This window comes from Hemiscyllium ocellatum, chromosome 42 (assembly GCF_020745735.1).
Source record: "Hemiscyllium ocellatum isolate sHemOce1 chromosome 42, sHemOce1.pat.X.cur, whole genome shotgun sequence".
NCBI lineage: Eukaryota > Metazoa > Chordata > Chondrichthyes > Orectolobiformes > Hemiscylliidae > Hemiscyllium > Hemiscyllium ocellatum.
In genome coordinates, this window is record NC_083442.1 from 30,275,839 (window position 1) to 30,293,166 (window position 17,328).

Genomic DNA, 17,328 nt, shown 5'->3' on the forward strand with positions numbered 1-17,328 from the left:
GTGAACTGAGTAGGAAAGTGGACTTGCAGCCCAAGATCAACCATGATTGCAATGAATGGTGAAACAGGTCTAATGGGTAGATGCTGAATAAAGCACAGTAGGTCATGCAGCATCCGAGGAGCAGGAAGTTGAAGAACTTGTGCTTGAAACGTCAACGCTCCTGTTCCTCGGATGATGCCTGACCTGCTGTGCTTTTCCAGCGCCACACTCAGACTCTGATCTCCAGCATCTGCAGTCCTCATTTTCTTCTAATGGGTGGATGGTCTACTCCTGCTCCTATTTATTATGTTCTTAAGCTTTCCCCCAACAAATAACCAACACTTCACATAAATGCAGATGAAAATAAATAATTTTATTGTGTCATCAGTGTATCTAAGGCACTGATACACTGCTAATAAATAAAATTAATTGATACATTCCACAGGGGACTGCTGGATCATTCTAAACAACAAGAACCAAATGGATTATTCTACACACACATACATTAGAAAGCATCACATTAAAAAATTGTCAAAAAGTGATTACAATGAAAATCGTATGTACAACAGGTACTATATACATTTTGTGCAAATCAAATATAAGAACATTCTAGAACATAATGTCAATGAATGAATTACAAGACTAATTTATAAATCAAGTAATATTTTGTGGTGTTGGGTATTTTTCACCCTTTCCCAAATCTGTTTTATTCTTAGCAAATTGTGTCTTTATTTAAAAAGAATTTCCGGGCATCCTCCCACATCTCCCTGGGGAACCTGTTAGAGAAATCAAGGTAGTCTTGAGCTCCAGGAATTCTCTCTGAAATGAGGACAACAATAAATTGTTAAATAGAACACTTATACTGCTGTTGTTTAGGACAAATGCATAAAGAGCAATCCTGAAATACTTACCTTTCTGCTGAGAAGTCTTATTGTCAGACTGACTCAAGCTCTGCGCAAAATCCTAAAATGAAAGAGAAGTGTACTTTGTCATTTGGTCAATTTAAAGCTTTTGTATGAATTCTTTATTGTTCAATCTGGTTCTAAAGTTCCCCTTAGTATGTGTTGGCTACCTATGGATCAGACCTCCTGTGTGATGAATTAGCACAGTGTTTTAGATTGAGAGATATTATGCATTGCTACACATTCTAGAAGAATGCAGTTTAATGTAACAAGATTTTGTTATAGATCATTGTTGTCAAAGTGTCACCTATTGTTCTTGATCAACATCTCAGTGGTAACAGTGTAAATTGTTTATCTAGATCAATGTGCCATTGTACCTTTGGATGAAGGTGTCTTTGGAAGGGAAGTTGCTGGAGTGAACAAGGACCTCACAAAGATTATGGTCCCTTTAAATGCTGAATGAAGAGGGGAAGATAAGTTTGGTGGATTCATGTTACAGGTGACTGAAATGATAGAGAATGAATGATGTGTTGAACATGCAGGCTGATGAAGTTGGAGGTGAGGATAAGAGGAACTCTGTTGCATTCTGGGAACGAAGGGAAGGAGTGAGAGCTGAAGTACAGTACATGATCAAGCACTCTCTCAACAATGGGGGTGTTTCATTTGAGTCAAAACAAAGACATATCAGAAGTACCCAAATAAAGATTGGCATTGTCAGAACATTTGAAGACACAGAAGCTATGGAGGTCGAAAAGGCCCTTCCAAGAAGTAGGGTGGGATACTGCAAATTTAAGGTAACTGTGGCAGTGGGTTGTAGCTGAATTTAGCTGGAATTGTGCATTATCTAACTTGCCTAACAACTTTCTTACACATTGAACGTTCAGAGATTTGCAGTCCATTGTCTATGACTAAGATTGCAATTTTAATCCATGATGATTTCTGTCCTTGGGTACACATGGAACTGACCATTGTCCAGCATTTTTCTCAATTTGAGTGGCATAAAACATTTTAAATATTTGAATTAAGCTGAAAAATATGAAAAGTTCAAATTAAATGTTTTGTTTTAACGACAATGCCCATTGTTTTGATTTTAACGTGATGCTGGACGTATTCTCACTGCAGTTGGTGTTCCCATAGCTACTTTTCTGCCTTTTCATGTCATTCAGTGGTATGTGTGTGATTCATGTCTGTACTAGTCCTACAGAAGTTTGGTATATAATACTTGTCTTGGCACTGGAACTATGCAGTTACCATGATTGGCACAAAGTTACATTTCTGATGCTACATCCCTCTTTGCCCAACCCAAACGTTACGTACATGACTTTCATAGTATTCAAATTACAGGTTATATTTTAATGCCATGAAATAGTCAGGTGGACAGCTGGCTTTTTGCTTACATTAACAATGCTCTAAAATTATTAATCTTCTCTTTGAAAGAGATGAAGTTATATTGCAGTTGGTGAAAAACCCAACACTCCACCTTCTGAGCATTTTCCCTCTGCTCGCCAGTTAGGTGTAGGTAGCACTGCAATCAACTTATGCCACACACTTTGTCTCAATGTCTGAAGGTCCACTATCCAAGCTGTTGCTGAACTCAGCCTTGTTAAGTCACTCCTTGAGTGACACTTTAATACTGACTCAAGTTTAGAAACGTCAATGCACTGAGTGCAGGTACCCTCTCTGCCTTTAGTGAGTGATTAATGTCAGCAGCGCACAAACTTACAAAAGAGACAAAGGGGAAAGGAATTTTCTTTTCTCTTTACTACTTACCCTTTCACCTCCATCCTTCTCAGCATTCAAATTGTCCTTTCAATGAAATAGTAAATTACTTGCAGTTCTATTAATTCATTGATCTTCATTCACTGCTCATGATTCAGTCTGCACTACCTCAGGGAGGGAGTAAATGCATACTAGGTGACTGCTTTGCAAAACATTTCTGTTTGGTCTACAAGTGTGACCCTGAGGATCAAGTTGTCTGTCATTTCAATAACTTGCCCCATTCTGACCCTTGTGTTGTCAGTCCTTCTACATTGTTGACTGAAGCTCAATGAAAGGCCCTTATAATTTCTTTGTAGTTTTTCAGACTCAATGCAGAGTTCAATGCTTTCAGATCATAGCCTCTGCTGCCATTTTGTTGGTTGGCAGCATTTTAAATAATACTACGATTGCCAATTATGTCTCCTCTACACCCATCTGCTGTTTCTTCATTTGTTTCATTACCATCTTCTTTTGCCTCAGACCATCACCCCACTTATCTCTCCTAATTTCACCCTATTACACACCTTGTGATTCGTTTCCATCCCATCTCTGTACTTGGGTGAAAGCCTGTTACATCATCAAACTGTCTAATGAAAAGTTACTGAATGAGTTGAAAAGTTAACTGTTTCTCTTTCAACTGACACTGACTGCCATGCTAAGTACTTCCAAAGTCAAAAATCACACAACACCAGGTTATCGTCCAATAGGTTTATTTGAAAGCACTAGCTTTCTATGCATTGCTCCTTCATCAGGTGGAGTATAATCTTATACTCCACAACTACTTGATGCAGGAGCAACACTCTGATAGCTAGAGCTTCCAATTAAACCTGGTGTTGTGAGATTTTTGACTTTGTACATCCCAGTCCAATACTGGCAGCTCCAAATCATGAGTATTCCTAGTATGTTTTGGACAAACATAGATTTCATCTATAATAACTGATAGTTTAAAATATTATATCCCCTGACTTTACCTGGTCATCCAATTCAACCCCGACATTCTCACAGCCAAACGCATTTCCAGGGCAAATAAACTGAAACCTGCCTCTACCAAGTTCTTGCTTTTACAAGTCCAAATTACTGCACCAATCCAAGGTGAAGCAGTCACTCCCTCTTTCTTCAAGCTTTCTTACAGGGATATATAGTACCTCTATCCTAAGATTAAAAACCATTAGCTCCCTAAGTGTAAACAGATATACAGCTGTGAAGCATCTTTGACATACCTATTTGCAAATACTACAGCGAACACAGAATGACATGGTACATGAAAACAGGTGGATTATTGCTTTTGTTGTTTATAATTTTAGTTCATTGGTGTCTCCTTTACCTTTTTGAGCTCTACCATTCAATGTAATTTCTGATGATCTGGGCAAAGGATATTTGTGCTGATAGACTGAACACTTTCAATGCAGATTGCCCTCAATTTTTCTGTTATTGGTGTCACTGGCAAAGTCAGCAATTGTTGTCCATCCCTAGTTGCCTTTGAATTGATTGGATCTTTAGACAATTTCAGAGTAAAGCTAAGATTCAACTTCCAGTCACCTAAAAGTCAAAGTAGGTTAGAATGCCAGATTTCCTACCCTAAAAGGACATTACTGATTCAGATGGATTTTTACAACACCTGACAACCATTACAAATTCACAATTAAACTAGCTTTTTAATTACAGATTTTACTGAATTAAAAATTTCAGCAGTCGTCATGGTGGAATTTGAACTCATCCCCCCACAGCATTAGTTTGTGTCTCCAGATTATATCCCACTACCTCCCCCATCAAGCAAGGCCTGATTTAATGCAGATTACACTCCACCCTACCTTGTAATTATATTGTTGATCCTTCAATGTTGCTTGGTTAGAATTCTGGAACTCTCTTTTCAACAGCACTGTGGATTGACTACAGTGGTTCAAAAAGATAGCTCATCATCATGTGTTCAAAGGCAATTTGTGATGAGCAATAAATACTGGCCTTGTCAGCAACACTGACATCTCAAGAGTAAGGAAGAAAAAGCTGGTTTTACCGCTAGGTGCTACACCAACTGTGTATACACAGTTACACAACATTGCAGTGTGACATCATTGTGAAGTGACAGAAGAGCAGCTGCTGTCTAGCAGGACAGGACAACCAAGATCAGTCAATGCACTTCCGGCAGTCATAATAAATTCATGTTCATGAGGAGTCTCCCACATGGATGAAAGATCATGAGACAGTTTTTAAAAAAAATTACACACATTGAAAAACATTCTTATGAATTGTTGCAACACATGGAGGCAAGAAATGATTGTAACAAATATAAAAGATTAATGCCTGGCCTTTTTAAAAAAACAAAAAATAGATGCGAAGTTGAAATAGAAAAGAAATTATGTTGGGGGAGCTTGAACTTCACGCTGTTCAATAATGCTGCACTTCTTCTCATTAATATGTATGAACAAGAATGAACTGGTCAAAGCACAGGAGCTGAAGTCATCTGCACATGCACAGATGCACACAGGTGACTGACATACACTCATGGCTGACTGACATTCCATGGCCATGTGTGCAAATGTGGGCTCCAGTGACCATCTTTAGTAGTCAGCTTTTGGTAATGGGAAGACTTACTCAGGTAAGTATATGGCATCTGGTCTCAGCTAGCAAAACATATCTCTAATTATCTTTCAGAAGGTGAAGATGAGCTGTGATGTAGTCTGACAGTGCTGTAAATAATAGAGTTCCAGGTTTTTATCCAGTGACACTAAAGGAACAGCAATATATTTCAAAGTTAGGATGTTATATGTTGGGGGGTGGGGGGTGCTCTTGCAAGTGGTGGTGTTCCTGTGCAGCTACTGCCTTTGCTCTTCTAAATGGCAAAGGTCATGGATTTGGATGGTGTTGTTGGAGGAGTCTAATTTTGTTGCTAACTCAGTGTATAATCTATGACAAAGCTACAAAACAATCAGAACTTGCCAAACACTATATGAATGTGCGGCATGGTGGCTCAGTGGTTAGCACTGCTGCCTCACAGCACCAGGGACTCAGGTTCAATTCCAGCCTCGGGCAACTGACTGTGTGGAGTTTGCACAATCTCCCCGTGTCTGCGTGGATTTCCTCCGGGTGCTCCGGTTTCCCACAGTCCAAAGATGTGCAGGTCAGGTGAATTGGCCATGCTAAATTGCCTGTATTAATAGGTGCATTAGTCAGGGAATGGGTCTGGGTGGGTTACTCTTCAGAGGGTCAGTGTGGACTTGTTGGGCCAAAGGGCCTGTTTCCACAATGTAGGGAATCTAATCTAATTCAGTTGTCTGTTTACTAAATTTCGTCCCTCCATGTTTTCTGCTGTGTGGCTCCACAAGCGTTGATTGTTAAATGACTATTCAAATGGCAACCTACACAGTGAGAGTGCAAAGGCTATGTGCCCCTATGAGCATGTCAACTGAACATGCTCCTGTTTTCATCCAACGTCCACATGCCTGCACTTTACAGCAAGGGTTACAGCACAGTAATTGAGAATGGGGGCCTGAATCAAATTTTTGCATTTGATAAGGCCACCTGTGGCAGACATACTGCAGCCGTGTGTGAAACTGGATAATATTACATTCCTCCCATTTCTTTAGTCAGCAATTTAACCAATATTTGGATGGCTTAAAGTTGTGAATGTGCGACAGTGAACAAGCACACACAGACCACTGCTTTTCTGACCAGCTGGCAGTGTAGAACCACAGTATAACTGAGCATTGCTGGATCATGCATGCATATTTACCTGGATAAAGGTAGCCAACAGAATGCAGCTCATCTCCTGCTCCAAGATGACTTTGTTCTGTGGGTTGTTGTAACAAGCTGTTATCAGTGTTGGAAACAGGACTTTGATCAATCGTTGATCACTAAAGTACTGAAAAGGTAGTTGGCAGAGTTTCTGAAGAACTGTGGGATGGCGGCCAGATTGCACTGTTAACTAAGAAAGCAAAAACAATATAATGTTTACAAAGATGTGGCAAAACCCAGTAAAATAAGCCTACTATATCGAAGTCTAGAGTAAGTTGAAAAACATGCTATTGTATCTTAATTTTCCTCATTAGTGTCTGTGTACTGTATTGTATACGTCTATAATGTAAACATGTCACATTGTAATTACACCCTCCCACCAGTGGTGTTGCTGGAGCACCTCCGTTTTCCTTCTCTCAGCCCCTTAGCCTGTACCAAAGAGAAACTCTCCTGTCCCAACCAACATGTTTCTCAGATATCTGTCTACTTTTACATCTACTTTTTGATAACAAATATCAATGAGATCAAAGTTTTATTCAGGAATAAGGAAATAATACATGTCTTTAAAATAAGGGTTTAATTATGTCTGCAGGCCCCTGGTCTAATTATCCCCTGCTGCACTTCACATGAAGATTACACTGCCAACATCGACCACAAGGGATTAAGTGTTGAAAAAAAAGAAAGCAAATACAAACAAGATAAAAACAAAAATGATGAAAGCATACAAGGCCCTCTTACACCTGAAGGAGAAAATAGGTTAATGTTTCAGGTAGGAACTTCCATCAACCTATCATCTGTTTTCAAATGCAATTTGCCCACTCTTGTTTTTCCAATAGCTTCATTTTCATTCCAGATTTACAGTCTTCCTTTCTAGCTTCGGCTTAATTGGCTGTATGAAGCCACAGATTCAAATGTTCAGTATTTAAATTTAACAAATTCAGCTAAAAGTGGGTGCGGAGTCGTGCCATACCATTGAGCACTACATCAAGGAAAACAAATATGCGAGACAACACAGACGTCACCAGTAGAGAAGAAATGGTTACTTCCAAACATCGCTTTACTGTAGGAAAGTCACATACGATGTGGCAGATGCAACAGTTCTGGGAAGTCCTATTCTGCATTTATAAACACCCTGAAGGAGAACTGGGTTATGACTGCATTTTTAGAAATAAACCTGCTCGCTGTTACAAAAGTAAGAATTTAATTGGGAAAGTCCAGACTCTGTGGCCTATTGCATTTGTCAGTCAGCTGCTGAACTCAGCCATGATGCTAAACATGGTTAAAATATCAGAGAGGGGCACTTATATTTTGAGCATTTAATGTCCATCACTAACTACCCTTGAGGAAGTGATGGTGAGTTTTTTGATACTTAGTGTTTCGTTAGGCTATTTTGAATGGCATAGAGAATCAATGAAATTGCAATGAGTCTGGACTCACGTTCAGGTCAAACCGGATTAATAGCAGAAATCCTCTCCTAAAACTCGAGGCGGGGTCAAAGATTTTCTTAACAACAACAATCTGGGACTTTCACAGTCACCACCTTCAGCACAATTAGAAATGGACAACAAATGCTGGCCAAGTCGGTGTCATCCATAATTTAAAATAAAACATAGCGCTACTAATTTTATTCTAGATAATTTATTCTTCTATGTGATGAACTTATTGCTAGCAAGGCCAACCTTAATTGTCCATGAGCAAAGAGGTTTATAAGCTATTTCAGACAGCAACTGAGAGGCAATCACTTTGCTGTGGCGATCTGGAGTCATAAGACCTAAAAGACATGAGTGGTCCAGATGGGTTATAAGATAATAGAGGGTAGTTTAATGATCATTTAGTTGATCACAGTAAGGATGTTACATTTCAAATATACTGGGCATTGGTGAAGCCATTTCTTGAATGCACTGAAAAATTTGGTCTCCTTATTTAAGTAAGGATGTAAAACCATTGGATGTGGTTCAGAGGAGTCTCTAGATTGATACCTGGAATGGGTGGTCGTTTTGAGGGAAGGTTGGACAGACTGGCTTTATTTTCACTGGAATTTAGAACGATGAACAGTGATTTGATTGAAGGATGTATGATCTTGAACAGTCTTTACAAGGTGAATGCGGCACAGATGTTTCCTCTTGTGGGGGTACCCAGGACAGAGGGGCATTGGTAGGAAACTAGGTGTCATTATTTATGGACAGAGATGAGGAGAGGTTGAGAGACTTTGGAACTCAGAAGGCATTGGAGGCAAGGTCACTGAATATTTTCAAGGTAGAGGTGGATAGATTCTTGCTAATCAGGAAATCAAACATTATTTGGAGGAGATGGAAATGTGGAACTTGTACCACAAACAGATCGGTCATGATCTTATTAAATGGCAGTGCAGACTCAAGAGGCCAAATGTCAGCATTACTGAAACTAGCTTTCAATTTCAGATTTAATTTAAACTATAACAGCTGACATACTGGGATTTGAATCTGTTTCCCTAGAGTGTTGCCTCAGACTTCCAGAGTGCGAGTCCAGTAAAAGTAAAACTGTCACTATCTTAATTTCATGCAGTGTATTTACATTGCCCTTCCATGATGAGATTCAAATTCACATCTCTGGATTATTAATCCACAACTCCAGATTACCAGACGAGTAATATAGCCACTATACCAAATTAATAGTCATTAATCTCCTCTTAAATCAATTGAAATATTTTTGTAGTCACTTGTACAATGAAGGAATTACAACAGCTTACTTTCACAAGGCAAACTCCCACAAACTGTAATGTGATAAGAACCAGATAATTTTTTTTTAAGAAAGATGATATCAGCTGAAGGATAAATATTAATTCAGGTCAAAGTCATATACAGTCAACATCTTTTCAATTTTGCCTCAGAGATAATGACCTGTGCTGCACTGGAGCAGTTCACCGTTGCTTCATCCAAATTGTCGAGGAGAAAGTGAGGACTGCAGATGCTGGAGATCAGAGCTGAAAATGTGTTGCTGGAAAAGCGCAGCAGGTCAGGCAGCATCCAAGGAGCAGGAGAATCGACGTTTCGGGCATAATTCCTGAAGAAGGGCTCATGCCCGAAACGTCGATTCTCCTGCTCCTTGGATGCTGCCTGACCTGCTGCGCTTTTCCAGCAACACATTTTCAGCTCATCCAAATTGGTCACCAAGGTCAATGAGTGGGTTTTTCCGCCTCTAATTGTGGTGAGGGTAATCAGACAGCAGTCAGGATTAGGAATCTTGGCTAATTCTCCCCATTTTGTGTCCAGGTACCTGAACCAACAGTGATGATTCAGCAGTTGACGACTGAAAAGCAGCTAACTCCCTGTACTGGGCAAATTTGTTTAGTACTGGGGCTCAGCACCACAGAAAAGCACTAAACTGGAAACTTTCAAAACTGACTGTCAACTTCCTGCAAAGTATATCATGTGGCTGTGCTAATATTAAATTCCATCAAATCAGAGAGAAAAAGAACAAAGTGGTCATAGTTCTTAACACCTATTACAATCTAAAATTTGTAAGAAATTTTGCAAACTGTCTATTTCCACTGGCATTTCATTACGACTTCAGATAAATGAACATTGAGAAGAAAAAAAAAGTCGTCACTTATGATGTCCAGACTATTAGAATCCTCCAATACAACCTATACTTCCCCACCCCCAACCTTTTAACAGCCAAGTTGACCAAACCTAATGACGCATGAACAGATTTGGTCTCCGAAGGCACAGATGTACACAATCAATTCCACTCTCCCCATTGCAGAATGAAGCATCAGTTTCCTGCATGAAAAATGTAGTGATTCCCTGAATCTACAATTTGCAGAGATTTTCAAACATCATACATTAACAAAAACTCTGTGTGCGCGCGTGTGTGTGTGTTGCACTGGGGGGGGGGGATGGAAAAGAAGGCCTGAAGACGCTTTAAAAAAAATTCCACTGATGTGTCGCCATTCGTTTTCCTTATCAGTGCTCTCATCAGTTTAGTCGAGTCCAAGAGTAAGACTGTTTAGACTAATGGGACTTGTCATAAAGCAGGCCAAGTTTACAGAGAGACTTGCGCACATTAAGAAATGAAGCAATACCACTAATGGAACCTTGCTGTGCCCACATCCTGTTAGCTCCACAGAACCTTTTCAATCAAGTCATTAAATTCAACTAACTGATATTAAAATCAAATCACTCCCAGGTTAGCTTGATTACCAACGAACAATAAGGAAACATAAATTCCCTCACAACTGTCTTTCTTCAGCCTGGGAGGTAGGCCAGGGTAGGCCTCAAGGAGCTGTAAAACTGCAGCTCAGGATTGTAAATTGTGGATTGGCAAAACACAAAATTTCCAGGCACAAGCACTCATGTTGACTCGCACCCAAATTAAAGCCAGAGGTGCTGGATAAAACAGAGGAGCCTGCAACAACATAAATTGCAGGGTTTTACAAGATTTCTTTCAAAGGGTTTTTTTTAACAACTGCTGTGGAATATATGGTCCCATTGATGATGTACTTGAGTTGTAAGAATGCAAGTAAACAAATCCAAGTTTTAGGCACGAGGACGAGAGACCTGCTGCCAAGGGCTGTGATGTATTACTAGCAACAATACGTAATACACAATTTAACATTACATGCTGGACAAGGCATCAAAGTCTAAGTAATTTACTCTTGAAAGTGACAGGGAACAAACTGACAAATTCTGGAAATCTGAAATATGTACAGAAAATAACATGGATGAAAAATAAATCAGGCAGGTTCACTGTTCTTGATCATTATCCAGTGATGTGTTTTGAAAAACATGGTTGTGTGGAAACCGGATGAGGCAGGATCAAGTTCTCAACTGTAATGCTGTCTAAGTCAACCAAAATTCACTGACTCTGTTTAGAAGTGAAGATATACGTGAAGTCCCTGGAGCATGTGGCAATCACCTTTAGCTTTAGAGGAGAAAAATCAGCATTTGAAGAGAAAGAGAACAGATGGTTTCCACAGAGTTCTTTTCCTGCTGGTTGAAATGCTAACCTGAAACATGAGCCAAGGTTACCTAACCTTACACTCATACATCCTCACACACCTTTCTCTATCTATTTCCATCTCTATTTGCCCTGGTATTAAACAATTCAATGACAATATTTTAAAGAGATGGAGGAAGGTTCTCTCTGTTGCCTTGGCCAATATTTCTCCCTTAACATCACTAAAGCTGATTGTCTAGTCATTGCCACATTGCTGTTTATGGGACTTTGCAATGCACAAATTGGCTGCCACATTTCCTACATATAACAGTGATGATACTTCAAAAGTATTTAATTGTAAAATGCTATAGAACATCCTGAGGTGGTGAAAGGCACCATCGAAATGCAGCATATTTTAAAATCAATGTTCAATTCTGAAATTTAAAGTGCAAACTGGCAGTCTATTAAATGTAAACTGTTGTAATGCATAGTCTGCAAAATTACACTTTTGCACCAAACAATGAAATATAGAGGCATTTTTAAACTAGATTTCAGAATGTGCCAATAAATAATGAAATGTGACGACTTCAATGTTGAAAAACAATACATGGTTATTGAACAGTGGTAAATTTTCTTTACAGTGTGTTCCCACCTGTAAGGTATTCATTATTTTTCTGAAAAAGAGCAGGCTGTTGACAAATGATACAAACTTAATATGAATTTGTCACATTGCTGTTATTGAGTGTCAGCAATTTCTTAGCCAGTATCACCCACATTAGAGCTCAAGAAATTCCTTCCCTAATGCTCTGTGATCCCTCCTCTTCTTCAAAAATACTGCTTAAAGCCTGCTCTTTTCATCACCATGCCTAATAAAGCATGTAGCAGACTGTCAACTTGATATGCACTTGTCAAGCACCCTGAATGTTTAGCTTGTGTTACAGTTCTTACATAAATGCAAGCTGTCGTATAAAAGAAAATAAACAATAATATGAGCCGGATTATGTGATTCAGGTGTTTGAAACTATTCTGCCATTTAATGAGATCATGGCTGATATTCTACTTCAATGCAATTTTCCTGTGGTATCCCCATATCTCTTAAGTTTTAAATATATAGATTGTTAGTTGTTGTTTAAAGCCCCACCATGATACCTGAGCATGAGTGTTAGGCCAGTACCAAAGGATGTTAAAAATCACAACACCAAGTTTAATTGAAAGTACAGCTTTCGAAGTGCTGCTCCTTCTCCAGGTAACTAGTTACCTGACAAAGAAGCAGCACTTCAAAAGCTTGTACTTTCAAATAAACCTGTTGGACTATAATCTGGTGTTGAGTGATTTTTGACTTTGTCCACCCCAGTCCAACACCGGCACCTCCACATCTTTCTGCTGAGATTTTAAACCTCATAGGAACATTTAAGATCTCATGATAGTGGACATAGGAAACTGTACTGGCCAATATAACATAGTTAAAACACATTATCTGGTCATTCATTAATTGCTATTTGAGACAGCGTGTTGTATACAAATTGATTGCCTTGTTTCTTACATCACACTAGTAGCTATATTAACTGATTATAACAAATTAAAGATTACAGAGGTAAGTTGGATGGATAGAGTTAAGATGCAGTTCATCTCTTGAATGATAGAACAAGCTCTACAGTCTGCTCTGTTCTGTATTTCACTTATTTCTAAGTGGACTAAACAATCAGCTGCTGGGCAACAAAATTCCACCAGTCAGGTTCAGGGCTCAGTGTAAGCTATATGGGAATGTCAAAATGGGAATTGAACAGCCACTTTACATTTCTTTTGACAGCACTCCCATACTGAATATGATACGTTTACCTTTTGGCTTTGTGATATCTGCACCCAGTGGCTAACAAAACCATTGCAGTTAAAAATCACCTGATGAAGGAGCGTCGCTCCGAAAGCTAGCGTGTTTCCAATTAAACCTGTTGGACTATAACCTGGTGCTGTGTGATTTTTATCTTTGTACACCCCAGTCCAACACCGGCATCTCCCAATCATTGCAGTTTGTAGTAGCATCAGCCCACAAGCCAATTCTAGGTTCCGGCTGAAGTACAGCTTAAAAAATTTTAAATTTTTGGTTTAAATACTCATACACTAATATTGAATCCTGGGCTATATAGGTTGAACGCGAAAAATACAAAGCAATTGTCTTGAACCCTTCACTTCACTGCAGCTGACAAAGAGTTGCTTGACATCTTGATCAGACAGGCCAATAAGCTAAGAAATGGCAGAAGCAGTTTAATTCAGTTAAATGTGAGGTGTTGCATTTTGTTAAGACAAACCAGGGCAGGTTAATGATTGGGCCCTGGGGACTGTTATTGAACAGAGGGACCGAAGGGTGCAGGTGCACAATTCCTTGGAAGTGTCATCACTAGGAGACAGGGTGGTAAAGGCAGCATTTGGCATGCTTGCCTTTATTGGTCAGAGCACTGAGCATAAGAGTTGTGATGTCAAGTTGCAGCTGTACAAGATATTGGATAAGCCATTTTTAGAATATTGCATACAATTCTGGTCACCTTGCAGTAGAAATGATGTTGCTAAACTAGAAAGAATGCAGAAACAATTTAGAATGATGTTGCTGGAACTAGAGGGTTTGAGTTTGAAGGAGAAGCTGGGACATTCCTCCTCCCTCCACCCCCCCCTCCCCGAGTGTCGGAGACTGCGGTATGACCATAAAGAGGTTTATGAGGGACATGGATTGGGTGAATAGCTCAACTCTTTTTCCAAGGATAGGAGAGTCCAAAACCAGAAGGCATAGGTTTAAGGTGAGAGGGGAAAGATTTAAAAGGGACCTCAGGGCAACTTTCTCACAGAGGGTGGTGCATATATGGAATGAACTGCCACAGGAAGTGGCAGAGACGGGTAAAATTACAACATGTAAAAAATATTTGGACAGATACATGAATAGGAAAGATTTAGAGAACTTGGGCCAACCGCAGACAAATGGGACTAGTTCAGTTTAGGATACCTGGTCAACATGGATGAGATGGACTGCAGGGTCTGTTTCCATGCTTTTTGACTCTAATTTCTTGCTGGTTTTGTGTATATACCAAGTTATTTCCTTCCACAAAGACGGAGTAAATTTTACTATCAAACATTGTCACATATTCACTGTACATTTATAAGCCTGTATGAGTATTTACATAGCAACAACTAGTTTAGTGATGTGAGATTATTTTGTTCACTATTTTAGCAGAGGTGTTGTAATAGATATTACTATTTTAACTACAAATCAGTGTCCTTGATTTAGCCTATTTCAGCCCAAAATATAAGTCCCCTCAGAGCACAGGGATGAAGTTATGGATATGACTAAACAGATCACCAACCTCTGGAACATTTGGAAGCTCATCTAGTGGGGTAAGACTGTGGTTTACGGGACAATGCTGATTAGTATCAGAGGTTTGAAGTGCAGACTTCAGTATATTTTAGTAGGAAGATGCTGAGGAAGGGACAGCGGTTAGATCATTGAGTTTTTAAATTACATGGCTAGCTGTCTATTACACAAGGCGGACAGACTGAGAGCAGGTTACCTGCCTCCTCCTTGTGACATGTAACATGGGAAGGTGGAACAGGGCAAGGAAAAGCTTCAGTGCCTCACATATGTAAATTCTGGAAGATTTTCCAGCACAATCCAAACTTGGAACACAAACTGTTAACTACCATTAAACACTGAGGTAATCTTAGTTATTTGTTAATACTTAGAGTCATCAGGCAACTACTTGGCTGTGTGTTCTTAAGCCCGTAACAGAGGTAACTCTGACCTGTCTAATGGCAAACAAATATTAACAAATCTGATTTTACCACATTGGGCTTATACTACCTACTCGGGGGCAATATCAAAATAAAATTAATTCGCTTGCTATGGACTTTTAGATTAGATTAGACTTACAGTGTGGAAACAGGCCCTTCGGCCCAACAAGTCCACACCGACCCGCCGAAGCGAAACCCACCCATACCCCTACATTACCCCTTACCTAACACTACGGGCAATTTAGCATGGCCAATTCACCTGACCCGCACATCTTTGGACTGTGGGAGGAAACCGGAGCACTCGGAGGAAACCCACGCAGACACGGGGAGAACGTGCAAACTCCACACAGTCAGTCGCCTGAGACCTAGAGAGTCTCAGAATTTTTACAGTACTGAAAGAGCCCCTTTCATCCATCAGGTATCTATCTATTCTCATCCCATTTTCCTGTACTTAGTCCACAGACATGCATGTTGTAGCATTTCAAGTGTTCATCTAAGTATTTACTATTAATAAGTATAGGTAAATAGGTACAGAACTGAAAACCACAGAATACAGGTGAACACTTCCTGTGATGCATTGTGGTTGCTCTCCCTCAACCTGACCTTTGGGAACCACAAAAGGTAAAATGACCTCAAAGGTCATTTTGGAAAGTCAGTTTGCTCAAAGGAACCACTGTGGTCATTAAGAAAGCCCCCGAGTGAAAAACTTAATGAAACTGAACCTCCCAATGGTCTCATCATTACCGCAATACTATTCTTTCAATTTTATTACTGGCAATGTTTTTGTTAGCTGTTTCTCAATCCTCCGGTTACAAATTCTGTGCTCACACATTAAAGTCAACTGAATAGATGCAGAACATTTCTCCCTGCCAACAACTATGGGGAAATCATGCCATTGCATTTCCTGTGTAAACCTACTGCTGTAACATTATCTTATTTAAACAATTAGCTGCGCCTGGAATGTTTGAGGGTTCAAAACTGGGTCCCGAGATGCAGAGAGATTCCTCTGGCTTCAACATAAAATCTGGCTCAATATAATACTCCAGTAGTATATGTGATGTTTTTCAAATAAGATATTGACCTGAGGTACCATCTTTGTTCTCAGGCAAGTGAAAGGTCCCATGATACTATTACAAAAATGACTGGGAGAGTTCACCCTGAGGGTCAATATTGAGCACTCAGACAATATCACAAACGTGGATTATCTGGTTGTTATCACACTGCTGTCTGTGGGTGTTTGCTGTGCACAAATTGTCCTCCTAAGTTTACTGTATTGGAACAGTAACTACCCTCCAAAAATAGATTGTTGGCTGTAAAGCACTTTGAGACATTAAATGATTGTGGAAAGTGCTTTATAATTACAAGCTATTATTTTTCTTCTAATTGCATGACATTTAAGAACTTTTGCTTCAGAAAATAACTCAAGGGAAATCATATCGAAATGTGTAAGCATGGTTACATGTAGTATTCAAATAAGTATTCTTATTCAACCTTTTGGACACATTTTACACAGTTCCATGGCAGGTGGGAATTGAACTTGAAGCTTCTCATCCAAATGTGGGGACACAAACCTGCACCACAAAACCCCTTAAAGGGGCTTTTATAAGCAACCTGTGTGCTCTCATAAAAGGAATGGAAACAGGTGAAAATCATTTACTTGGGTAGAAGGAAGAGTGGTGGATATAGTATCTGTTCTTTTCAGTTTAACAGAAGCCCTATCTGAAGGGCTAAATACTAAGTTGTTTTTTGGGACAGGGAGATGGGAAGGGGCTTGTAAAAGGATATTGTGGCACAGTGGTAGTGTTCCTACCTCTGGGCCAGAGGGTCTGGGTTCAAGTCCGATTTGGCCCTGAAGTATGTCATAACCAGTGTGAACAGTTGATTTAATTTAATAACAGAAATTGAAATCTCTTTATTGGAAGCTGCCACCCATTTGGTTTTACATCAGTAATTTCTATAATGTAAACCAAGTATCAAAAATAAAATCCTCCCATTTTCGTATCATGATGTGGAGACATAAGATAATACTGTTTTCTGTGAATTTTCATAAGAAATATCAGAACTCCAGCCACATCTTAACTCCTTTTGAAACACATTTGGCTTTGAAGTTGGCAAACAGCCTCGCCACTTCTTAAAATGGTCTGTAATGTTAAGGCTTTGTACAACTGCATAAAATCTATCAGCACTTGGTTAGTCATAGTTTTATCAAAGTGCAGCAAAGTATTACGCTAAAGCATCCTCATCTCATGACTTGACAAGAAACTAA

The 17,328-nt window shown here is 39.5% G+C and overlaps 1 protein-coding gene across 2 annotated transcripts in view; it reads right to left on the reverse strand.

The window, feature by feature from the left end:
- Positions 1 to 570: 570 nt before the first annotated feature.
- scaper (S-phase cyclin A-associated protein in the ER) overlaps positions 571 to 17,328 on the reverse strand; it is a 324,173-nt gene continuing 307,415 nt past the window's right edge. Inside the window, exons 29-31 of one of the 2 annotated variants that reach the window (XM_060853762.1) lie at positions 6,370 to 6,561; positions 891 to 942; positions 571 to 755 (exon numbers count right to left, since the gene is read on the reverse strand). In XM_060853762.1, coding sequence (XP_060709745.1) covers positions 712 to 755; positions 891 to 942; positions 6,370 to 6,561 — 288 coding nt within the window. In that variant the 3' untranslated portion in view covers positions 571 to 711. Of the gene's footprint in view, positions 799 to 890; positions 943 to 6,369; positions 6,562 to 17,328 lie in introns of both variants that reach the window. The other variant, XM_060853761.1, reaches the window with a different exon arrangement.